General features: G+C 58.8%; 2 protein-coding genes across 5 annotated transcripts in view; both read right to left on the reverse strand.

Annotated features, from left to right (window-relative positions):
• Positions 1-339, reverse strand: part of ST14 (ST14 transmembrane serine protease matriptase) — a 41,375-nt gene extending 41,036 nt beyond the window's left edge. Inside the window, exon 1 of the mRNA XM_056131468.1 lies at positions 258-339. Within this exon, the coding sequence (XP_055987443.1) occupies positions 258-338 (81 nt within the window). The 5' untranslated portion in view covers position 339. The remainder of the gene's footprint in view (positions 1-257) is intronic.
• Positions 340-10,847: 10,508 nt separating this feature from the next.
• The window catches only part of APLP2 (amyloid beta precursor like protein 2), a 59,804-nt gene continuing 45,339 nt past the window's right edge, over positions 10,848-25,312 (reverse strand). For 2 of the 4 annotated variants that reach the window (XM_056131460.1, XM_056131458.1), the window contains 9 exons: positions 24,862-25,020; positions 22,659-22,787; positions 18,426-18,525; positions 16,608-16,760; positions 15,755-15,790; positions 12,894-12,979; positions 12,702-12,776; positions 12,384-12,539; positions 10,848-11,795 (listed from right to left, as the gene is read on the reverse strand). In XM_056131460.1, coding sequence (XP_055987435.1) covers positions 11,694-11,795; positions 12,384-12,539; positions 12,702-12,776; positions 12,894-12,979; positions 15,755-15,790; positions 16,608-16,760; positions 18,426-18,525; positions 22,659-22,787; positions 24,862-25,020 — 996 coding nt within the window. In that variant the 3' untranslated portion in view covers positions 10,848-11,693. The remainder of the gene's footprint in view (positions 11,796-12,383; positions 12,540-12,701; positions 12,777-12,893; positions 12,980-15,754; positions 15,791-16,607; positions 16,761-18,425; positions 18,526-22,658; positions 22,788-24,861; positions 25,021-25,312) is intronic. The other 2 variants (XM_056131461.1, XM_056131459.1) reach the window with 1 other exon arrangement.

The raw sequence follows: 25,312 nt of genomic DNA on the forward strand, positions 1-25,312 counted from the left end.
GCGGGCCGCGCGCGCGCGGCTCCCGCCCGGGTGGGACCCGAGGGTGCCGCCGCCTCCCCGCGGAGGCCGCGCTGGTCCCAAAGGTCCGGCCGGGACCCGCCGAACTGGAATTTCCACCTGTCCGCGGGGCGGCCGACCGGACGGCACCGGAGCGGCCCCGGGGCCCAGACAAAGCCGCGCCCGCGCCCGCCCGTTCCGGTCCCCGCGCCGCGGAGCCCCGGGACGCCCCCCGCGCGCCGGGCCCCCCGGTCGCCCACCTGTGGCCGCGAGCTGTACTTGAGGCCGGCGCCGGCCCGGGGGCCCCCGCCGCCGCGCGGGCCGCCCCGATCGCTCCTCATGGTCCCGCGGCCGCTCCGAGCCTCACGGGCGACGTCCCCGCGCGCTGCGGGCTCCCATGGCTCGGGCGCGGGGCGCGGGTTCCGGTCCAGGCCCGGCTGGCCGCCCGCCGAGCGCGCTGGCTCTTCCTGTCCGGCCCAGGTAGTTTCAGGGTGTGGCCTGGCCGGGCCCGCCCCACCTTCCCGCCGCCGCGTCCCGCTCCCGGCGCCTCCCCCGGCCCGGTGGGAGTCGGGGGTCAGGACCAGGTGAGCCCTCCCGCTGCGCCCCCGCGGGGGACCCTGGGGACCCCGAGCCTTTCCCTCCTCCCCGCATCTCCCACCGCCGGGCGTCCAGCGCGCGGTTCCGTCCAGGGGCACCCCGCCGGCCAGCCAAACCCAAAGCCCGGCGGCGGGGAGACCCGGGTTCCCCCCTCTGGGCCGCGCGGAGCCCCCTCACCCCAGCCCCACCGAGCACTGAGCCAGCCGGCAGCCCCCATCACCCCGGGTACCCCGGGTGGAGCTGAGAGTACCCCAAACAAGAACCCGGGGAAGGGCGCTGGCCTTGCACCTGGCCGGCCCGGGTTCCATCCCCCACACCCCACATGGTTCCCTGAGCACCCCCAGCAGGGACCCCTGAGCACAGAGTCAGGAGTCAGTCCTGAGCACTGCCGCCGGTGGCCCCCAAAACTAAGTGCTTTCGTATTTAGATTTAAGCAAAGAGGGGCTGGAGCGATAGCACAGGGGGTAGGGCGTTTGCCTTGCACGCCACCGACCTGGGTTCGATTCCCAGCATCCCATAGGGTCCCCCCTGAGCACCGCCAGGAGTCATTCCTGAGTGCATGGGCCAGGAGTAGCCCTTGTGCATTGCCGGGTGTGACCCAAAAAAGCAAAAATAAATAAATAAATAAATAAGTTTAAGCAAAGAAGCCGAGGAGGGAGTGAAGCCTAAAGGACAAGACCCGCTTCCCTCACACCTGGCCAGTACTGCCCAGCCCAGAGGTGCCCTCTCTGCGTTCCCCAGGCTCTTGCAGCCCCTGGACTCTGTCTGAGAGGCAGTCCTCACTGGATACCTGCAGGGGGACTCTCCAGCCAGCCCAATGTCCTGGGGCCGGTTCGGGGGTGTCTGGGTGTCCGAGAGAAGTGAGACCCGAAGACCGCTAGCATGAGAGAGGGGGGAATCCAGCCCCCGTGTCAAGTCGTGGAAATCTGCTTCTGTCTGAGACATGAGCCCCAGGGCAAACCCTGCCCGAGGAGATCGTGCCAGGCCCACAGGCGAGGGGCACTCGTGGGGCACCAGGCTGCCAAAGGTGCCCCTGGCTGGGCTCAAGAGGCGGTCCAGCACTTAGGAGCAGGACTTGGTTTGGGAACCCCCCTCCCCCCCCCAGCACAGCCCTCAGCCCATGCACCAGGGCATACCGGATGCTAGGAGTGGAGCAGGATCTGGCATCTCTTCTGCTTTTGGGCACTGCCACTTCCCTGTCAGGCCACACCCCTTAACGCGCATAAATGGAGGAGATAGAGGGGAGGGAGCTGGCCTTGCACACAGCCCCCCTCCCCACCCAGCTCCCTCTCTGGCACTGCATGTGGTCCCCGAGCACTGCCAGGAGTGAGTCCTGAGCACCACCAGGTACGGCCACCCCAAACTAAATAGATAATTTAATAAAGCCCAATGCTTAAAAATATTTAGTTTCTCTTCTTCTTCTTCTTCTTCTTCTTCTTCTTCTTCTTCTTCTTCTTCTTCTTCTTCTTCTTTTCTTCTTCTTCTCCTTCTCCTCCTCCTCCTCCTCCTCCTCATTCTCCTCTTCCTCCTCTTCCTCCTCCTCCTCTTCCTCTTCCTCCTCCTCCTCGGCCACCCCAAACTAAATAATTTAGTAAAGCCCAATGCTTAAAAATATTTCTTCTTCTTCTTCTTCTTCTTCTTCTTCTTCTTCTTCTCTTCTCTTCTTCTTCTTCTTCTTCTTCTCTTCTTCTTCTTCTTCTCCTCCTCCTCCTTCTCCATCTCCTTCTCCTCCTCCTCTCCTCCTACTCCTCTTCCTCCTCCTTTTTCTTCTTTTCTTCTCCTCCTTCTCTTCCTCCTCCTCCTCCTTTTTCTTCCTCTTTTCTTCTTCTCCTTTTCCTCCTCTTCCTCCTCCTTTTCCTCTTCCTCCTCCTCCTCTCCTCCTTCTTTTTGCCACACCTGACTGTGCTCAGGGCTTTGTCCTGACTCTGAGCTCAGGGATCACTCCTGTCTGGCTCATGAAAACCGAGGCTCGAACCTGGGCTGTCTGCGTGTAAGGCAAAGCGCCCTGCCGCCTGTGCTATGGCTCTGGTCCCAAGTAAAGCCCAGAGCTTTGGGGATGCAAAGACAGCACAGAGGTCACGGAGCGTGCCTTGCCCGTGGCCGGCCCACTTTTGATCCCAGGAACCACCTCTGGACCCCCGGAACCACCAGCAACGATCCCTGAGCTCATGCCCTCCCACCCCCGTCCCCACAAAAAAAATATAAATAAAGCAGCCACGGGTCAACTTGTCACCTTATGACAAGTCGTGTCAGACGTGTCACCTTGTCCCCAAATGATCCACACCGTGGCCCGGCCCCTGTCCTAACAGTGCAGCTCCAGCAGCCTCCGTTGCCTTCCTCGGTGAATTCTGGATCCAGCTTCTCTGGAAATTACTCCAGCGAGTAATGGGGAACTTCACCCACTTTCAGAAATGGCCCCTCAGTTCAAGTCCCGCCCAAATCAGCACATTACAAGACGCTTTGGTCTCTCTGGGACACTGAGAGGAAGGGGAGTGGTCACATATTGTCCGAAAGAATGAGAAGGGGCCGAGGGCATAGTACAGCCTGGAGGGTGCTTGCCTTGCCTGCAGCTGACCCAGATTCAATCCCCGACATCCTACAGGACTCCGGAGCACTGCCAAGAATGATTCCTGAGTGCAGAGCCACTAGGCCCTGAGCACAGCTGGGTGGGCCTGAAAGCTGGTCTAGGAGGTGAGGTGCTTCTCCTGTGTGTAGCCAACCCTGGTTAGATCCCCAGCACTGCATATGGTCCGAGAGCACTGCCGGGCGTGCTCAGAAGTCACTCCTGAGCACAGGGCCAGGAAGAGCCCCCGAGCACCAGCGAGTACGGCTCTAAACTCTGCCCTCAAAAAGGAGAAGGGAGGAAAAAGAACCGTGCATGGAGCCAACTTGTCAGGAGCCCTCTGTGCGGGGTTTTGTCACAGTGAGGGGTGAGAGCAGTGACTCTAAGGTGAGGGTCCACTCAGATGCGTGTGATGGCCCTGCGCTCAGACAGGATGCAGTAACCACAGAGTGTGACCTGCAGAGCTCTGAGTTTGGATCTGCAGCAGATGCTTAGAGGGCAGCGCAGAAGGGAACGGTGGAGGGGAGAGAGAGGCAGGAAGGGGGGAAAGAGAGAGAGAGAGTGGCAGAGAGGAAAGAGAGAGATGCTCTGGGACCACGGCTGATGCCATGGGATGCTCCTTTTGCGACAGAAAGGCAGGCTTTGGAATCTAGTGTCTTGAGGCCTATCTCTCACCCGCTCTTTTAAAAAACTTTTTTGGGGGCACACCTGGCAGTGCTCGGGGCTTACTCCTGGCTCTGTGGTCAAGGAGCCCTCCCGGCAATGCTCAGAGGACCAACTGCAGTGCCAGGAATCCACATGCAACGCAAAAGTTTTGATTTCTGGGACTGCAGTGATAATAGCACAGCGGGGAGGGCATTTGCAGACAACCCAGGTTTGATCCCCAACATCCCATAGGGTCCCCTGAGCACTGACAGGAGTGATTCCTGAGTGCATGAGCCAGGAGTAACCCCTATGCATTGTGGGGTGTGACCCAAAAAGAAAATAGAGAAATAAATAAGAAAATGGCAAAACTGTCATTTCTTTTCCTCCTACAAGTTTTTCCTTGCCATGTTACCAGAAAAACAACCGTCCCTGGGGTTGGGGCTGTGGCTCAGCTCTATAGAGCATGGGGCTTGCACGTGTGGGGGCCTGGGATGTATCCCCTGGAACCACAAAAACAATTCTTTTTTTTTGTTTGTTTGTTTTTATTTTATAAATTTATTTATCGAATCACCATGAGAGCAGTTACAAAGCTTTCGGGTCTAAGTCTCGGTCATACAATGAAACACCCGTCCCTTCACCAGTGCCCATTCTCCACCACCAAAACCCCCAGTATGCCCCCATCCCACATCCTCCCCCTACCTGTGGGGCAGACGATTTCCACATCACTCTCTCTCTACTTTGATTACATTCAATATTTTGACACCAGACCCACCATATTATTTGGGATTTTACCCCAACACTCAGATGGGTCTCATTCTCCTAAAGAGCCGTGAATATAATCTCAGGGCTAGGATGAAAGAGACGTTACTGGGGCCTGCTCGAGGCAATCGACGATTAACAGGATGATGAAATGAAAAAATGAAAACTCAGATCTACCGAAAAGGCAACACTAGACAATTTGTTTTCTCTTGCTGATTATGAATAGCATATGATGTCATGCGACTGTGGTAGCAGCCTCATGCTTTTGGAATTCTGAAATTTTAATAATTAAGTCTGGAGGGATTTCTGCCAAAAGCCGCTGGGTTTCAAGATTTGTTTCTGAGTCTCTGGGGTCATGGCTTAAGCCGCTTGTTCAGTAACCAGAGGGCCCATTCATGGGCAGCGACTCAGGTTACAAAAACAATTCTTATCTAATAAGAAGTTGGCAAAAAGGGCTTTCAAAATGATTACTGTTGGGGCCGGAGAGATAGTACAGCAGGGAGGGTGTTCGCCTTGCACGTGGCCGACCCAGGCTCCATCCCCGGCATCCCAGGAGTAATTTCGGGGTGCAGAGCCAGGAGTAACCCCTGAGCATCACTGGGTGTGGTCCCCAAACAAACAAAAACCAACCAAACAAAAAATTTTTATTGTTGTTTTATTTTGAGCCTCCCCTGCAAGTGCTCAGAGCTTACTCTTAGCTCTGTTCAGGGATCACTCCTGGCTGGGCCTGGGGGCACATATGAGATCAATTCTAGGTTGGCCATGTGCAAGGCAAGTGCCGTACCTGCTGTGCTATCACTCTAGCTCCAAGAACGGCTTTAAACGAACAAGACCATTGATTTATGTCTCCTGTTAATAACGACATCCCTCCAAGCCTATGCTGGGTCCTGCAGTGTTAATATGAAACTGGCATGATTGACAACACTTAAAAATGACACGTCCAGGGGCTGGAGAGATAGCACAGCGGGTAGGGCGTTTGCCTGGCACGCGGCCGACCCGGGTTCAGATCCCAGCATCCCATATGGTCCCCTGAGCACCGCCAGGAGTAACTCCTGAGTGCAGAGCCAGGAGTAACCCCTGGGCATCGCTGGGTGTGACCCCCCCCCAAAAAAGCAAAAAAAAAAAAAATGACATGTCCAGAACACAAGGAGAAGCCACAGTTCTTTCAGTGCTTCAGATCTGCCACACTCAAAATCACACCACACTCCATTTAGAAAATTTCATTAAAGAAGGATAAAGGCACAGCTCTCGGGGTTCTTAATTAAAAGCCAGATGCCATTGGAGATAGAGTCCTGCTAGGGTCCCCCCCACCCCAACACAGCAGGAAGTTGCTTTCTGCAGAAATGGGAATTACAGATAAATTCCGCAGAGATGGGGTTACAGATGGGAAGGAGAACAGGGAAAGTGTGTGAACACAGAAGTGTGGGTCCGGAGTGAGAGTACGGCCGGTAGGGGGGGTCACCAGATGTGGCCCCCCCAGAAACCAAAAACAAAAGGCTGACACAGCCTTGCTTCCTGACTGATGGTCTCTCCTGGCTTCAGACACCAGGGCTAGCCCAAGGCTGTGGCCTCGGTTCCTCCTGGAAGACGGGGGGCCCCCCACCCTCTGCCCCCCACCCCCATTGCGGCCGATGCCTCAGGAAGAATCGAGGCAGCAGTCCACTTCCTCTTGTGTGAGCACCCACAGTGTCACCCCCACCACAGGCCTGGCTCTGGATAGCACGTGACCTGAGGGCGGGCTGCAGCTGGCACCAGGAGGGCCCGGACGGCCAGCCCCGCAGTTCCCTTTTGCCATCTGCTTCCTGGGCATCACTTTTGTCACATTTAAATTTGTGCCTCCAAAGTCTACGGGTGTCTCTAAGCTGCTGAAACCAGAGATGACCGGGCACCTGGAGGGCTCCGCCTGGTTATGGGACAGGGATGGGCGGGGAGGGGCGCCGCCGAGGGGACATGTATGACCGAGAGCTGACGACGACGATGACGACGGGGGAGTGGGAGGCTCCGAGAGGCAGCTGGAGGCCTTGGCACCTGGCTCTCACCTGGGCAGGGCTGCATTCCTTAGAGGGCAACGCTGAGTCACGGTGGCAGGAACCTGGAATTAAGTTTCACTTACCTCCAAGGGACAACGGGCCTGGTGCCACCAGGGGGCAGAGTGGAGCTGGGCTGGGCTGGGCAGCCACTGTCCCTGCATTTCCCTGCGTGCGTGCCCGTGCCCATCCTTTCAAAGGCAAAGTGGGCTTGTGGTAAACGGCTTTGCGTCTGCTGGGCAAAGTTCCTTCAACTTCCATCTTCCATCTGAGAGGGTTTTAATTTATTTTTGGTTTGGGCTGGAGCGATAGCACAGCGGGTAGGGCTTTTGCCTTCCACGCAGCCGACCCCGGGTTCAACTCCTCCGTCCCTCTCGGAGAGCCTGGCAAGCTACCAAGAGTATCCCGCCCACACGGCAGAGCCTGGCAAGCTCCCTGTGGCGTATTCGATATGCAGAAAAAAAAAAAACCAGTAACAACAAGTCTCACAATGGAGATGTTACTGGTGCCCGCTCGAGCAAATTGATGAATGGGAGGAGAGTGCTACAGTGCTAGTTTTGGTTTCTGGGCCATACCTGGCAATGCTCAGAGGTTATTCCTGGCTCTGCACTCAGGAATTACTCCTGGTGCTTCTCAGGGAACCATATGGGATGCTGGGGATGGAACCTGGGTCGGCCACGTGCAAGGCAAGTGCCTTCCCCGCTGTGCCACGACTTCAGCTTTTAATTGAGGTTTTTTATCAGGAATGACTATGGAGGGGCTGGAGTGATACCACAGCGGGTAGGGTGTTTGCCTTGTACGCCGCCGACCAGGGTTCGATTCCCAGCATCCCATATGGTCCCTGAGCACCGCCAGGAGTAATTCCTGAGTGCAGAGCCAGGAGTAACCCCTGTGCATTGCCAGGTGTGACACAAAAAGAAAAAAAAAAAAAAAAAAGAATGGCTATGGAATCTTGTCTGCACCTACTGCTTTTTATTTTTCCTTGTTTTGATATGGTGTATTACACTGATTAACTTGTGTATATTAAAACGTCCCCAGGATGAGCTATCTTGATCAGTATTGTAAACCATGATTCCTAAAATACTATTAAAAAAAAAGTTGGGAATCTCTCTAGAGGTGTGATCAGCACTGAGCTCAATGCAGGGACAGGGAGCCGAGCGGCCAGGACATTCAAATCCAGCCCTGGTTGTCTCTGGACCTCGGCCCTCAGGCCTGAGGAATGTAGTAAATGAAGCCACAGCAATGCCAGGGGGATACAGGAAGTTCCAAAGGTCCATCAGCTGGATGGGTCCTGGACGCCAGGCACCAGGATCTGGGGTGACCCTTGGGCGCCACCATCAGGCAAGACATACTGGGAATGAGAGACTGGATTTGGACCCCGGAGTCTGGTCCCCTGGGTCACGGTCACCATGCTGGTTAGAGAGATGAGACACTGTGTGGAGATGAGCTGATGGGTGGGTGGGGGAGGGGGCGGCAGCATGGAAAGATGCAGTCAGCAAGAACACACAGGATACACACCTTCCGGGCTACCTTGGAGGGCCACAGAACAGCACCAGCCCACACCCTGGACACTGGCTTTATAAATTCAAGTGTGTGTGTCGGGGCGGGGTGGGGTTGGCGGAGTGATAGCACAGTGGGGAGGGCGTGAGTCTTGCAAGCCGCTGACCGGCCCAGGTTCAATCCCCGGCATCCCGTATGGTCCCCCCAAGCCTGCCAGGAGTGATTTCTGAGTGCAGAGCCAGGAGGAAGCCCTGAGTACCTAAAGTCAAAATAATAGTAACATGGGTTCAGAGAGATAGAACGTCAGGAAAGGCGCTTGCTCTGCACACAGTTGACTGGGGGTTGATTCCCGGCACCCCTATGGTCTCCTGAGCACAGAGCCGGGAGCGAGCCCTCCAGCTCAATGCCCTGTGTGCGTGCACGCACTAGGACCTCTCTGGCACCAGAGAGCATCCGCACCCCCACACTGTGCTAGGACTAACGGAGCCCTGAATTCACCCCTCCAGCTCGAGGCAGAACGGCTGCCCAGTGCCCCATGGTCATGCCCCCAGTCTGGAGCAGCTGGAACCGGCAGGAAAGAAACCACTGCAAGAAAGCGCCGCCTAGTGGCAGGTTTTGTTTGGTTCGGCTGTGCTGCGGGGCCACACCCAGATGTGCTCGGGGCTTGCTCCTGACTGGGCCCCTGTAGGGATTGAACCCGAGTGGCCGCACGGAGAGCCTCAGGTCTATTTGTCTGCGGGCCCCACTGGTCAGAGGTCATGCCACAACATGCAATGCCAGGACCTCTGGACCCGGACCTCTGGCAGAAGTCTGCACTTGGTCCGCTGTGCTCGCTCTGGTGAGTGACTGAAGAAGCTGCTGAAGAATCTCGCGCTGGGGCCAGAGCGATAGTGTACAGCGGGTAGGGCGTTGACCTTGCACGCGGCCGACCCGGTTTCTATCCTTGGCATCCCATATAAGCACTGCCAGGAGTAATTCCTGAGCATTGCCAGGCAGGTGTGACGCAAAAAGCAAAAAAAACAAAAAAAAACCTCGAATTATTCAAGAGTCTCAGAAATGAGACTGCAATGAGAACTGCAAACAGATCTCCGAAAATTCAGCCCCACTCTCGTCTCCAGCAAGCACCACGGAGAAGTGTCCAGCCTAAATTACAGTTTGCTCCAACAAAACTTTATTTCTTTTTGGCTTTTTTGGGTCACACCTGGCGATGCTTAGGAGCTAGTCCTGGCTGCGCACTCAGGAATCACTCCTGGTGGTGCTTTGGGGACCATATGGGATGCTGGGGGGGGCGGTCAAATCTGGGTCAGCTGCATGCAAGGCAAACGCCCTACCTGCTGGACTACCACTCTGGTCCCTCCAACAAAACTCTTGACTGACTTGCCCACTTACTTTGGCCGCTGATTTGGTACTTCGATCAAATGCTTGCTAGAGATACAGGAAATCAGCTCAAAGGAATCAGGTCATTTATGGGGCCGGGTCTATAGGACAGCAGGTAAGGAGGTTGCCTTGCACAAACCCAGGTGTGATCCCCAGTATCCCAACTGGTCCCCCACCCCACGCCCCCGGCACTGCCAGGTGCTGAGTGTAGAGCCAGGATCATCCCCTGAGCATTGTTGGGTGTGGCCCCAAAACAAACAAAAAAAGGGAAACATAATTTATAGAGTTTTTATTTATTTTGTTTTTTGGGTCGCACCCGGCAATGCACAGGGATTAATTACTCCTGGCTTTGCACTCAGGAATTACTCCTGGCGGTGCTCGGGGGACCATATGGGATGCTGGGAATTAAACCCGGGTTGGCTGCATGCAAGGCAAATGCCCTACCCACTGTGCTATGGCTCCAGCCCCCTTCCCTCCCCCCCCCCCACGCCCCCGAATGCTCTTACTTCTGGCTCTGCACTCAGGAATCACTCCTGGCCATGGGATCGAGCCCGGGTCAGCCGTGTGTAAGGCAAGCGCCCGCCCCACTGTACTATTGCTCTGGCCCCGGAGGCTTAAAGCCAAGGCCCTGAGTTCAAACCCCTCACCTGCTGTGCATCTGACAGCCCCAGCCCATCCGGTTAGGGGCCCCAGCCAGGAAGTCCAGAAGGTAGCCCAGTCACGGCTCAGGAAGCGCCTAGGGGTCCTGAGCTCAATCCCCAGGTTCAGGCAGGGGCCGAGGCTATCCTGAACACCCCCACCCCCATCTGGGAGCCAGAGATGGTGCAAGGGGCTGAGGGCTCACCTCCACGTGGCCCACCCCATGTGGACAAGCCCTGAAGCTCCACTGGATGTGGCCCACACCCCACCCCCACCAAATCTGAGTCTGGAGAGGGAGATAAAGGTCAAACATTCACTCAGATTGCAGAAGATAATGCAGACACAATAGAAAACTCCAGGAACCAAGCAGGGAGGCAGGGCAAAGGTCAGACCAAACAACCTCAGACTGGAGCCAGCTCAGGAACGTGGAGACCGCGGCCTGGAGCCCACAGAAAGGCTTCCCTCTGCACGTGCAGATTTCTTTTCTTTTGGCTTTTGGGCCACACCCGGGTGTGCTCAGGGAGCACTCCTGGCAGGGCTGGAGGGACCATATGTGATGTCGGGGCTGGAACGCAGGTGGGCGCCTGCTCGGCCAGTGCCCTCCGCCCTGTACTCTGTGGCCTGGGAGATGGGAGTTTTCTTAGGGAAACGCGATTCTGTCTGGTCAAAGGTCCTGTGTCCACTCTCCCAAGGTTGGCACAGGCACCTCCTCGCTGACCGCCAGAGGTCAAGGAAACAGCGAGTCTTGGTGGAAGTTATTTATTGATGTGTTTAAACTCTGTACATTCTCCACAGATCAGATTAAGGAGTTGGTAGGTGAAGTTTATCTGTGCATAGTGGGAAGAGACATGGATAAGGGGAGGAGGGAGAGAACTAAGGATGACAGCCACGGGGAAACAGAAAAAAGAAAAAAGGAAAAGACAGACAAAACCAAAGGAACAAAAATCGAAAGAAATACCACAGGTTACCAGAACCTTCTGGATAAAAAAAAGAGAAGAGCTGTGAGCGTATCCACACACCAGACAAGCATCACGGAGGGCCGGGGCGGGCGTGGATGGCGGGGTCCTCCCAGGTCGCTCCCGTCCCTCCTGCAGGGGCGCCGGGAGGTGGGCAGCGGGGAGGCCAAGCCCATGTCCGAGGGGAGCACGTGCCGGGGAAAGCTGGGGGGGCAGAGCAGTAGGGGGTCCGGACGCCCCAAGGCGGGCTCTAGGGACGGGGCTCAGGTGCTCTGGGAGCGCTTCCGGCGGTCACTTCTCTGGAAGCTCACGGAAGGGGGTGGCCCCCCTGCCGCGCCCAGCCCCCCTCTCCCCCTCCCCAATAAAAGCCGGACGGACGGTGGACGGGCCTGGGGCTTCGCTTCCACGCCCGCGGCTGGAGCAGGGCTGCAGAGGGCGAGTGAGGACCGAGAAGAGGGACATCTGCTTAATTTAAAAAAAGGGAACTACAGCCACGCGCTCCGGTGTCCAGCCCGTCCCGGACGCAGGGGCGCTGGCCGCGGGCCGCCCGCCTGGGAGCAAGGAAGTGGCACCCGTGGGTGTGCCCCGTCTCGGTGGTCTGGGGGCTCGAGAGGGCGAGAGGCGGGGGGGCCCTCAGATCTGCATCTGCTCCAGGTACTTGTACGTGGGGTTCTCGTAGCCGTGGTTCTGCATCTTGTTCAGGTGACGTTCTTCGGGGGTGAGCATGGGGTCCACCTGGAGGGTGGGGAGCGAGGTGAGCAGGGCCACCCAGAAGGCTGCGGCCACCTGCCCCCGGGCCGGCCCAGTCCAGGTTCTCGGGGCTGAGCCCACACCCCAGACCGGGAACTGTCTGTCCGAGGCTCGGTGGGCCCAGGCGGCGCTTGGAGAAGGTTCTGGAAGCCCACCGCCAGTCCTCCCAGGGCAAGGAGTAGAGCGAGGGGCCGGAGGGACAGTCCAGCGGGGAGGGCATTTGCCTTGCATGCAGCGGACCCAGGTTCGATCCCCTGCAGCCCATAAGGCGCCACGAAAACCACCAGGTCTAACCCCTGAGCACGGCCAGACGTGGCCCACAAACACAGAAAGAAAGGAAAAAGAAGGCTGAACCGCAGAGCAGCGCCTTTTCCGCGACGGTGACATTATTTCCATGCGACCAGAGGGACCCAAAGTCCCAATCCTGAAGGAAATGAGTCCCGGGGCTCCTGCCCCCGTGCCCCCGACCCCAGGCACCTCCAGGGAGCACCGTGCCTGGAGGAGCCCCAGCACGGCTCGGCGTGGCCACCCATCTGGGCTCAGCAGCCTCGGGGGCCGCGAGGGGCTGCCTACCTCCACGATGCCGTGGCTGATGGTGCCGTACTGCCGCTTCCTCAGCATCACCAGGCTGATGACGATGACCGTGGCGATGGCCACGGCGATGACCAGCAGGCCGATGAGGGCACTGCTGCTCAGGCTGAAGTCCTCACGCAGGGGCCCCGCCGCCTCCTGGGGGACACAGGGCCCGGTGAACGGGGCTGCTAGGGACACCCACGAGACAAGGGACCCGCATCTCCGCCCCGGTCCACGGGATCCTGGTTTTCTGGGGCATCCCCGTGTGGGCTGGGGGTGGGGGGGGTGGCAGGGAGCGCCCGACTCGGGCCCACGCACCGGCTCCTCCACCAGGCCACCCACGCGCTCGGCATTGAAGATCATCTCCTTCACGTCCAGGGTCTCATCGATGACCTGGAAGCACAGGCCAGAGTGAGGGACCCGGGGCGGGGAGCAAGCCCCAGGGGATGGAGGACACACAGGAGGGGTGGTGACATGACCCCTGCCCCCGCCCCCACCGTAAGTGCTTACCATGTCCTCGTCCACTTTATTCTTACTGTTGATCACTTTCTCCTCGGCCCCGATCAGCCCCCCGGCTGGCTCGCCGGCACCGGAGCCTGTGTGGAGAGGGCAGGGCTGAGGCCCCGCTGTGCGGTGGGCACCGTGAGCCCCCCACCCCCGGGTGAAGACGTTTGTCAGAGACAGATGGCAGGATGGAGGTGGCCGTGGATCATGGACACGGGCCCAGAGCACGTGGTCACGCAGACCAGGGTGGGGGCCAGGGCAGCAAGGCCTGGAGGTGGCTGGAGACCCCGTGCCCACCGGGTATGGCCCCTCAGACCCTGGATGCTGCTTCTCTCGGACCCCCAGCAACAGGGGCTGTAGCACCCCGTCCCGGCTCATCTCCCAACGGCGCGGCAGAGCCAACTCCAGGGGGCCGAGAGACAGGACCGGGGTTCCGGGGTTTTGCCCACAGCCAAGTGCATTTTCATTCCAAGCACTGCCAGGAGTGACCCCTGAGCACAAAGCCAGGAGTCAGCCCTGAGCACTGCTGGGTGTGGCCCCAAAACCAAAAGTCAAACAAAAGGCAGGCAGGTTCCGGGGGAGAAGAGCCTCCCTGGCCATAGCAGGGAGCCTCTGTGTGCCCAGACCCCCACGTGGCTCCCTGCCTTCCAACGGGCCCTTCGGGAGAGACAGATCAGGCCTGGCCGGGGAGACGGCTCCAGGGCGCGGGGTCCGATCCCCAGACCAGATGGCCGTGCCCCCCAGTGGAAACCAGGAAAGCACCGTTCTGCACCAACGCCCCCGACTCGGGTCTGGGGCAGGGGGCTCAGGGGCGCACACTGCCGACAAGCAGCCTAGGAGCCCCCCATGAGAGGGGAGAGGGTGAGAAGACGCGACACCCCAGCCCCGCGCGGAGGGACAAGGCCTGCCCTGAAGAACAACGAGGCGCTGGATGGCCTCAAGTCCCAGTAGCCCAGACGGTTCCAACATCGGGGGGTCAAACTCCCACATTCCCCAGTCACTGGTCACTTGGGTTCTTCGAGATGGAGCCAACCAGCGACTTTGGGGGACCAAAAGTCGTCACTTAAATGATTTACAAAGACGGTGAAAGCAGGAGGGCAGGAGCGCCTTAGCCCTGCGGGAAACTCCTTTCTCATTTCTCCACCAACATCTGGGCTGGAGCAGCGTCAGCCAGGGACCAGGAGGAGAGGATTCTGCGGTACCGGGGGCAGGGGAGGCTGAGGGGCTCTTTGATGGCCCTGAGTCTGAGCCAGAGACCCCACGGGGCCCAGAGTGCTCGTTCCAGGGACACCCAGAGGGCAGGGAACGTCCTAGAGACCAAGCCACCAACACTGGTGTCTCACGCAACACACACAGCAAAACCAAGGGCAAGGGGGGGCGGGGGGTAGTGGCCCGGTCCTAGAAGTGTGGTGTACAAAGCACGCAGGAGTCCCAGCCCCTGGACACTCGCCCAGGGGAAGCCTGACCTAGTCCATCCGCCAGCTTCAAATGCAGCCTTGGGGACCCCCCCCAGGACAGACACTGAGCCCAAGGCCATGGGCTGGCCAAAGGCCGCAGGGGCAGCTGCAGAGAACAGGGACGAGGGGAAAGAGTCAGGGTCAGGATGGGGCCTTGAAGGAGGCAGGCCCTGGGTCCACTCCCCGGCACCACAGGGAGAAAAAGAAAAAAAAAAGCGCGCATTAACGGCCTTGAACCCGAGGCTCAGCAGTGAATCCCGGAAGACAAGCAGCTCGCAGGAGATCTCTCTGGACCCCGTACCGAGCCAAGTCCACCGGGGCACCTCAGATGGAGTGGGTGTTCCCTCTCAGCCCGCTCCAGATGAACTCCGGGTGGCCACACGCTTCCAGAAGCAAAACCCAGGTACACGGGTTCAGGGACTAAGACTCCAGGCCACAGGGCAGCAGCGGAGATGGGTCACCCATCCCTTCCCGTCTTCCTGCCCGGGGTCCTGGCCGTCAGACCCACAAACTGCCTCTGGCGCCATCTCAGCGCACTAAATGCCTTGATCCAGAGACTTCCAAGTGAATCTCAAAATGCATCAGTTCCCTACAGAGACGTCTCTGGACCCAACCGTTCACAATTTTAGAATCCAGAAGTGTGCGGCCACTTCTGCGGTCTTTGATGATGTTCATAATAAGCACTGTAGCACTGTCCTCCCCTTGTCCATCGATTTGCTTGAGCGGGCACCAGTAACGTCTCCACTGTGAGACTTGTTGTTACTGTTTTTGGCATAACCAATACTCCACTGGGAGCTTGCCAGGCTCTGCCGTGCGGGTGGGATACTCTTGGTAGCTTGCCGGGGTCTCCGAGAGGGGCGGAGGGATCACAATAAGCAAGAGAAACTAAATTATCTCGCACCTGCCCTTGGCAGGCAGGCTTGAATGTTGTGGGAAAATTCGAAATAATGGCAGTGGGATTGGTGTTGAAATACTGAATGTCATCGATTAATGTGAAAAACCTTATGAAAATTGAAAAAAAAGAAAAAAAGAAAGAAAAAGTAACTAATGACCATCTGCTGACTGTACATGAGGCTTATTCTTTTGACTTTTCACTTCTTTTTTAGGGGTGTGGGGGTGCTCCCAGCCTGGTGCTGGGGAGCCACGGGGACCTGGGATGGACTGGGGACTCCAGCCCACCCGGGCCTTGGAGCTGCTCCGAGACATTTATTCAGCATCTGCAGCCCCCCCCCCCACACCCCCACGCCAGTGGGATCTGCGCTCTAGCCCGGCGCCTTGTCCCCGGTCCCACTGCCCTGGCGCCCTAGGAAATGAGGCGGCGACGGTCACAGGATGGGATGGAACAGAAAATGATGCTTGTGGCACGTGGGGGTGTGGGGGGAGGCCGAGGGGCGTGTTGGACACACCGACCTTTCTTCATGGGGTGGTACGACTCCGGCTGAGGGTCTGGGAGAGAGGAAAACAGAACAGCACGAAAGGAGATTAAGGAAGCGGCCGTCTCGCCACGGGTGCGGCCACAGGTCCTGCCGGGGACCTGTCCTGGAAGCCACACAGCCCGGCCTCGCGAGCCCCAGCGGGAGAGAAGCAAGGAGGAAACCCCCGTCCGCCCGCTCCCGTTCTGGGAGAGCAGCCAAGGGGCAGCGGACAAGGCTTGCTTTCCGACCAGGGGTCCGGCGCAAGACCTGCAGAATGGGCTGGCCTGAGCCCCCCACCCCCCCACCAGTCACCCTACCCCCCACCCAGCATCCCCTTCAGCCCTTCCTGCACCCTCTGCAGGGGTGGGAGGGAGTGGGACCCTCTTAGCATGGGCTCGGACCCGGTTCCACCTCGAGTCCTCATTAGACGCAGATGCTCCCGCACTCCCCAGGGGGACGCCCAGGCCCTCCGAGCAGGGCTGTCTGGGCTGAGGGAGCGCCCGGCGCTCGGGGCCAGGGGCTGAGGCCAGCGCAGGCCGGGCCTCCCTGCGGGGGCCTATTTTTATCATCACTGGGACAGTGGCGTGTAAACAGAATCGGGTTCCACACCCTGGGCTCCCCAGCTTGTTGACTCCGGGTGGGCCGGCAGGATGCCAGGGACGCAGGGGACAGCCTCCCTGCCCCTCCCTGGCGCCCCGGCACCCCGCGGGGACACGTACGTGGCCTTGAGCAGAACCGCCCTGGTCCCCCCACCTCCAGAGCCCCAGACCCGGGGCTGCCCCTCGGGGGTGCTCGAGGCACAAGCCTCCCCCCAGCCCCCAGCCCGCGGCCCCCCAGGCCATACGCACCTTCGCTCTCAGGCAGGGACGGGAAGGGATGGAAGGGCTGGAAGGCGGCCAGCTCCTCGCTCTCCTCGGAGCTCACCCGCACGTCCACGGGGGTCTCGGAGATGGAGGCCGTGAACTGGTCCACGTCCGCACGCTGCTCCTGCAGCAGGGCATCTGGGAGGGACGCGGGGGGCCAGGGGCAGCTCGTTGGAAGGTGCTGGAAGCCCTGCCACTCTGAGGCGGTGCGGGAGGCCTGCTGGCTCTGAGCCTGCAGGCAGTGGCCTTCCCGCCTCAGGCGTCCCCCGGGGCAGCTCCCAGGCCACCGCCGTCCTCAAGGCCCCTCCGTGCTGTGGAGCGTGGCCGCAGCCTGGTTGCCTCCCACCCTTCTTCCTCAGAACCCTTCTGGCATCTGCCCCCTGGACTCGCCAATCTTCACAGCCACGTCCCGGGGGAGTCTCCATTGTGGACCGGCCAGAGCAGCCAAGCACAGGTCCTGTTTGGTTTGGGGCCACACCCGGCAGTGCTCGGGGCTGACTCCTGGCTCTGCACTCCGGGATTACTCCTTGCGGTGCTCAGGGGACCACAAGGGATGCCGGGGATCAGATGTGGGTCAGTTGTGTGCAGGGCAAGCTCCCTTCCCGCTGTGCTACGGCGCAAGTCCCCCAGAGCACAGATCTTTCTAAGTTCATGCTGGAGTTTTGGATCTTGTGTACTGGGCACGGGGGGAGCTATCCTTAACTCCAGACACAGTGCTCAGGGGACCATGCAGTGCCAGGGATGGAACTCGGAGCTCCAGCATATGAAGCCTGTGCTCCAGCCCTTTTAGTGGTCTTCCGAGAGCCTGAAATTCACGGTCGAATTTTTCTTTGTATTTTTTGTGGGAATGCGTGCGTGGAGCCACCCCTGGAGGCGCTCAGGACTTATTCCTGGCTCTGTGCTCAGGGACCATATGGGGTGCTGGGGATTTGAACCCGGGCCAGCTGCGCGCAAGGCAAGTCCCTAAACCCTGCCCGACCTTTCTGGCCCTGCGTAAATGTTTTCAGTCCCTCAGTCACAGCCTTCAAACCGCCTCCCCTGACCCTAGAATCGACCTACATTCCAGATTGTCCCAAGGGTCTCCCGGCGCCCTTCCCCCCTCTCAGCTCCCCAGGCAGGTCCTTTCCAGCAGGCCCACAGGCTTGGCCTTCTGGCATCTTCCTTCTTGCTCACACACTGCCACTGCGCCCTGCACAGGGCTGGGGAGGGACCGCCCCGTCCTGCCCCAATACCTCTGTCTGCCCCCCTAAAGCCAGTACGTGCTGGTGGACACAAGAAGGTCAGACTCAGGGCAAGGGAGGGGCAGGGTGTGCCTGTGTGTGTGTGTGTGTGTGTGTGTGTGTGTGTGTGTGTGTGTGTGTCAGGGTGGGATGTTGGGGAGGCAAGGGGCGTGTGTGTGTAGGAAGAGCACATGTATGTACAGGGAGGAAGTGTGTGTGTGTGTGTGTGTAGGGAGGAAGCATGTATGTACAGGAAGGGAGTGTGTGTGTGTGTGTGTGTGTGTGTGTAGGAGTATGCACACACGCTACCTTGAACGTGTCAGCGGTTTCGGACAGGCAGGGCCACAGGAAACTCCTGGGTCCTCTGCAATTTCACACCCCTGATTTTCCTTCCGGTAACGAGAGATGGATGAAACAGGAGGCCCGGGGCTCCTGCCAGCCCATCTGTCCTCGGGGCCATGATGACAGACCACGTCAGCCCTTGCGGCCTCCAGACTCTGGAGCGCGTGTGACACCCCAGCACGGCCTGGCCCAGCCCCCTCGAGCCCGGCTGTGTCCCCCTGAGCCAAGGGGCCGCACCCACCTATCTCCTCCTGGATCTCCTGGGCGACGGAAGGGACCTTGTAGAGCAGCGACAGGCTCTGGTTCCTCCGCTCCTCGATCACGTGGAGGTGGGTCATCACCTGCGGGGAGCGAGGGCAGGGAGGGTCAGCGAAGCAGCCCGCGGCCTGCCCTCCTGCACACTCTTCCACAACCCCCAGCAAAGAAGGCCACCGGCCGACCTGACCCCAGAGACCAGGGAACCCACCCCAAGCTGCTCCCACTCAGCTCGTCCAGCCTCGCGCTTTCCACTTCCGGGCAGGGACCGAGCCCGGCACCCTGGCTCCCTCCCCCCACTCCCCCACAGCCCACTGCTGATCAGATTTTCTTTTGCTTTTTGGGTCACACTCAGCAACGCACAGGGGTCACTCCTGGCAGTGCTGGGGGGACCCTATGGGATGCCGGGGATCGAACCCAGGTCGGTCGCGTGCAAGGCAAACGCCCTCCCCGCTGTACTATTACCCCGGCCCCTGATCAGGCTTTCCGATGAGCACACCCTAACTTTTCTGCACAGGCTCGAAGAGGCCAGCCTGCACCGGGCCACGCCAGGCCTCTGTGCGGGGAGAAAGCTGGGTGAGTGTCACCCTGGCAGATCCGACGGAAGGGACAGAGGAACACAATCACTGGCTGGAGGCGCTGATCCAGGCAGGCAGAGAATGCGCCTCGCACTCAGGCAACCTGGGTTTGAGCCCCGGCACTGCCGGAAAGAAAAGCTGACTGGACGAGAAGGCGGGCGCTTGTGGCTCTCACTCGGGAAGCAGCTGCTCTGTGAACGGCAGAACTCTTCCAGTTTAAGTAAACGAGTTACTCTTCCGAGAACTTCAGACAGGGTAGGTAAGCCTGCCCCTGGCCCCCCACTCCCAGCCCTGGGCCTGCCCTGCCACTCTGGAACCACATAGCTGGGGAGAGCCCATCAGCCTAGGGCATGTGCTTGGTACCGGGGTTCGAACTCTCAACCTAATGCTTCAAGTGCTGCTGAGTGTCATCGAGGACTTGTAAGTCGTCTTTTTTTTTTTTTTGCTTTTTGGGTCTCATCCAGTGATGCTCAGGGATCACTTCTGGTGGTGCTGGGGGACCATATGGGATGCGGAGGATTGAGTCTGGGTCGGCTGTGTGCAAGGCAAATGCCCTACCCACTGTGCTACCGCTCCAGCCCCGAGGACTTGTAAGTCTTTCTTCTTGTCTGTTTTCTGGGCTACACCCAGCAGTGCTCAGGGTAACTCCCAGCTCTGTGCTCAGGGGTCACTCCCGGCAGGGCTCAGGGTGCCTGCAGCGACCCAGGACCTTGAACTGTATAAAAGGCAGGGCCACACCTGCTGTGCTGCTCTCTGGCCCAGCCTGTCTTCCCCAGGGGCGGACCCAGGGATGGCGTGGGCAAGGCAAGAACTTCACCCCCTTGTACTGCCTCTCTGGCCCCTAAATCCAACTTTTATTGGTTCGCTGGGGAGGAGGTGGTTTGGGTCACACCTGGCGGTGCTCAGGACTGACTCCTGACTCTGCACGCAGTGACCGCTCTAGGTGGGCTCAGGGGAACCACGTGGGGTGCCAGGGGTTGAACTGTGTCAGCTGCATGCAGGGCAGGTGCCTCACCCGCGGTGCTATGGCTCTGGCCCCACTGCTACTATTTTTGATTTTTTTCAATTTTTTGTTTATTTTGAAGTAAAAAGGTTTTATTTGGAAGGAGAGAGAGAGGAGAGAGAAGAGAGGGAGGGAAGAAGGAAGGGAGGAAGGAAGGGGAGAGAGAGAGAGAGACAGAGAGACAGAGACAAGAACATGGCTTCTCCAGAGTGGAGAGGGAGCTCCTGTACACATCCAGCATTAGATATAAAAATACGAGAGTCCACCCCTCAGGAGGGGAGATGTGACGACGACACGTGCTCAGGCACTGCATGGGCACAGGCAGCACATGTGCCCAACTACTATCTTTTAAAAAGTTTTTGCTGGGCTGGAGCGATGGCACAGCGGGTAGGGCGTTTGCCTTGCACGCAGCCAACATGGCCGACACAGGTTCGATTCCCAGCATCCCTTATGGTCCCCCGAGCACCACCAGGAGTGAATCCTGAGTGCATGAGCCAGGAGTAACCCCTGAGCATCGCCGGGTGTGACCCAAAAAGCAAAAAAAAAAAAAAAGTTTTTGCAGTGCGTGAGACAGAACCCGGAGCCTCATATGCAAGGCGCACACACGAACACATGAGCTACCGGCCTTATTGCTTTTTCCAGCGTGTAAGAGTCAAGGTTGCTGGTCCAAGAAAAAAAATAATTGGGGGGTGGAGTGGGAGAGAAAAGAACCTGCCTCCCTTGCAGTTCCCCAGCCCTTCCTGAAGAGGGCGCTTCACGCAAGTGGCTCGATCGCCCGGGCTCCAAGCCAGGAAGGTCCAGGGCCAACCCGGTAAGGGCAGCACAGCGCTGCGTCCAGGGCAGACGGGGCCACTGTGACCTTTCAAAGGCTGGCATGAAAGCACAAGGGAAAGCCCACAGGCGACCTCAGAGGAGGGACAGGCAGCGGCCCACACCCACGAGAGCAGTCGCCCGTGAGGCAGGGCTTGCGAGTCATGGGCCACGCGCCCACGGGAGGTCAGGGGGCAGACGGCGGGACAGACCATGCCCACGCGTGTTGGGTCAGGTGGCACAGACTGGGGGGCTGGGAGCTCGGCCCACGCTCGGCACCAGGCAGAGGGTGCGTGGGGGCCAACGGCAAAGCTGCCTGAGATGGACGGCCGAGAGTGGACAGTGGGGCCGACGGTGGCCAGGAGACAGTGCAGCCAAGAGTGGACAGTGGAAAGCATAGCTGATAGTGGACAGTAGCCAGCAGACAGCATGGCTGTGAGTGGACAGCTCAGCTGGGAGCAGACAGTGGACGGCAGCCTCGGCCAGTGGTGTGGGGATGGGCTGGGTCCCCGAGCCTGTGTCACGTAGGTGTGCTCTGACCCCTCCTGCAGGTGACCCAGTCCCTGGGAAACTGCATGTACTGACTAATGTTCTGCTTCCCCCAACCACACTCTCCACACAAGTCTCCTTCTCTGCAAAGTCTTCCACAGTCTAGTCTTCTGCACATTAGACCAAAAAATGGAAAAAGACAAAAAAAAAAAACAACAACAAATAAACACCAGCCCTGAGACCCACCACCTGGTCCGAACCTCCCTCCCCCAGATGGCACCCCCCAGCTGCCTCATCTTACCGTGATGCTGTCCAAGGACCGGCCATTCCCCCCCAACTCCCCCGTCCTAAACCAGTGCCCACACTGAGGCTCGAGGGGCCAAGCCCAACCTGTCCCCTTTCCAGTCTCCCGAGTCTAGCCCAGGTATGAGATAGGAAGCTGCAGGTTCCGAGAGAATCTTTCACCTGAGCCCGCGTGCGGGAGGCCAGCCCAGATCTGCCTACTCGCCACACTTCCGCCTAACAGTGGAGCAGGGAACTCAGCCTCCAGGTTCCAGGGACACTCGGGGACTGTGGGCAAGACCCCCCCCACCACCACCTGATCCCCACCATCAGCAAAGGGAAATGCGGTCGAGGTCGGATTGTTCCGTCACTCAGGGAAGCCGGGACAAAGGAAATCAGCAACCCTGTAAGCGCACGCTCACGTCCTACGAACAGGAGGGTGGACACTGGCCACGGCGCTGACAGTGGCCAACTCAGAAGCAGGGCCCACACCAGAGCAGAGCCAGGCCTGAGAGGGTCTGTCTGAACAGGGGTGGGCGTGGGCCACGCGAGAGAGCGGCCTCAGACCTGCGTCTGACAGGGAGAGGCCCGCAAGCCTCATCTCTTGCAGGTACCTCCATAAGAGTAAACCAACGGGAGGCTGGAGCAATAGCACAGCGGGGAGGGCGTTTGCCTTGCACGCGGCCGACCCGGGTTCGATTCCCAGCATCCCATATGGTCCCCCGAGCACCGCCAGGAGCAATTCCTGAGTGCATGAGCCAGGAGTAACCCCTGAGCATCGCCGGGTGTGACCCAAAAAGCAAAAAAAAAAAAAAAAAGTTCCAGTGCAAAACACCAACTCTGCACCTATTTCATGCCTCTGGAACCCAGAAGGCATTCTCGTGCTTTGTTCTGGGGCCGCAAGTGGTTCCCCACAGGACCACACGGGGTGGTGCGGTGCTGGGCTTGAACCAGGCGGGTGGGCGGCATACAGCCCTGCCCCATCCCTGTGGCCCCCAGAGGACTGGATCCAAGTGCAGCTGTGAGCAGCGCCCACCCTGCGGGCAAGTCCGGGTACCTGAGGCTTCATCTGGGCCGCCTTCTCCGGGTCCACGGCCAACACGTGCTGGTAGTGCCGGATGGTGTGCAGGCGGTCTTTGTTCTCGGCACGAACGTAGCGCCGCAGGGCCTGGAGGATGCGGTGCGGCTGCAGTGGAGAGAGGACAGTGACCTTAAGACCCCCGGACGAGAGGCCTTGGCCTGAGCGGGAAAACAAAGCTTGGGAAGCTCTCCAAGAAACAAAGAGCTCGGCGAGGCATTAGCAGTTTTTTATTATTTTCTTTTCCCCAGTTTTTGGGCGCCGAAAAGACCTCCCCTGTACAATCGCTCCAGTCCCACTATTATTATTATTATTATTATTTTGGTTTGGGGCCACATTAGCAGTGCTCAAGGCTCAGTCTGGGGGCTGGAGCAATAGCACAGCGGGTAGGGCGTTTGCCTTGCACGTGGCCAACCCGGGTTCGATTCCCAGCATCCCATATGGTCCCCCGAGCACCGCCAGGAGTGATTTCTGAGTGCATGAGCCAGGAGTAACCCCTGTGCATCGCCGGGTGTGACCCAAAAAGAAAGAAAAAAAAAAAAGGCTCAGTCTGGCTCAGGGGTTGCTCAGGATTCCTCCCTGACGGTGCCAGGAGGGCCAATTGCGGGCTGGAGACCGATCCTGGGTGGGCAGTGTGCACGCAGGTGTCTTACACCCGGATGGTCTCTGTGACCCTTCAGCAGAGTTTTTAAAAGCTTCCTGCGGGCCAGAGAAAGGGTACAGAGGGGAGGGCACTTGCCTTGCACGCGGCTGGCCTGGGTTTGATCCCTGACATCCCATGTGATTCCCTGAGCACTGCCAGAGTGATTCCTGAGTGCAGAGCCAGGAGTAATCCTGAGCATTGCTGTGGGTGGCCCCAAAACCAAAAATGCAAAAAACAAGAGTCTTTCTGCTCACAGAGTTGCAGGAAGTTATCCTTCCTAAGAACCAAAAACCACCTTCCAAGCCAAACCAGCATTTTCAAGGATCTTGGACTCCTGCAGCCTTCCTCTTGCCGGAGTTTAAAGAGCCCTGACACCTTAATTATGAGTTGGCTATGGCCTGTGTTACCCAGAAAAAAAAAAATTCGCTTGCTTAAGAAAACACGAAGACTGGCGCCAGAGAAACAGTGGGAAGTGCTTTTGCCTTGAACACGGCTGACCCGGGTTCGATCTCCGGCATCCCATATGGTCTCCTGAATGCCACCAGGAGTGAATCCTGAATGCAAAGCCAGAAACATCCCCTGAGCATTGCCAGGTGTGACCGAAAAAGAAAAACAATCAAACAAAGAAACATACAGAGAGCTGGGGAGACAGCACAGTGGGGTCAGGGCCAGATGTTTGACATGTGTGGACCCCAGGAGTGCTCCTCAGGACTGCACAGACACCCCAGGACTGCTGGCTGAGCACAAAACCATTCCACCTGCTTGGCCGGGAATCACAGGGAGCAGCCCCTGGGCCCCGAGAAAGAGGAAGCAGACAAACAACCTCCTTTTCAGTACTTTTCCAGCTCTTGGAGTGTTCGAAATCTAAGGCCATCTGCACAAAAGGAAAAAGTTCCTAAGTTTGCCCTTTCCTTCCTGATCTTCGTCGATTGCCTCGAGCAGGCCCCAGTAACGTCTCTTTCATCCTAGCCCTGAGATTATATTCACGGCTCTTTAGGAGAATGAGACCCATCATTGTTACTGGTATTTGGCATATTTGGTACGCCACGGGGAGTTTGCCAGACTCTGCCCTGTGGGCAGGCTACATTCGATAGCCTGCAAGTTTGTCCAAAGTAGGAATGAGATCATAAGATGTCATAAAAGATGTCCTGATAAGATGTCGCGCGGCCGTCCCGATCTTATTTAGGATAAAACTGTTTCAAGGTTAGAGCGACCATACAGGGGGGAGGGTGTTTGCCTCGCCTGTGGCCAGCCCTAGTTGGATCCCAGCATCCCAAATGGGTCCCTGAGCACCGCCAGGAGTGATTCCCGAGTGCAGAGCCAGGAGTAACCCCGGAGCACCACCAGGTGTGGCCCCAAACCAAAACTAAGTAAAGAAACTGGCTTAGAAGCCTTTGTCCCTGCGACGGAGTCGCCACACCCTCCCCTGCCAGCTCTGGCCTCCCGTGAGGTGGCCCAGGGCTGGGGAGCTGGGGTGGGGGGCGGCTGGCAGAGCCCACAGGGGCCCTGCTGCCGCTTCTCCCGGCTGCACGGTCTCACCCGCGGCGGGTCGGACTGCAGGGCCGCCAGGTAGCTCTCCAGCGCCATGCCACGTCGGTCGTTGAGCATGGCCTCCACGCGGGCCAGGTGCGTCTCCACCAGCTGCTGCTCCTCGCTGGCCGCCTCCTTCTCCAGCGCTGTCACCATGGCCTGGAAGTGCTGGTGCGGGGCAGGGGTCGGGGGTGAGCCCGCGGGCCTGCTGGTGCTCACGCCCCGCTGCCCGCACGGTGAGGCCTGCGCCCGCGTCCACCTGCCCGCCCCGGTCTTCCTCCAGCGTCGCTGTCCCGAACAGTGGGGATAAGCCACAGTCCGAGGCCGTGTGTGTGTGTGTGTGTGTGTGTGTGTGTGTGTGTGTGTGTTACTGTGTGTGTGTGGGGGGGGGTAGTGCACAGACCAGTCCAAAGCCTGGCTTCTCAAAGGTGCACCCACCTCTCCTGGCAGCAGATCCCCA

Source organism: Sorex fumeus, unplaced genomic scaffold (genome assembly GCF_029834395.1).
Source record: "Sorex fumeus unplaced genomic scaffold, SorFum_2.1 ptg000091l, whole genome shotgun sequence".
Taxonomy (NCBI): Eukaryota; Metazoa; Chordata; class Mammalia; order Eulipotyphla; family Soricidae; genus Sorex; species Sorex fumeus.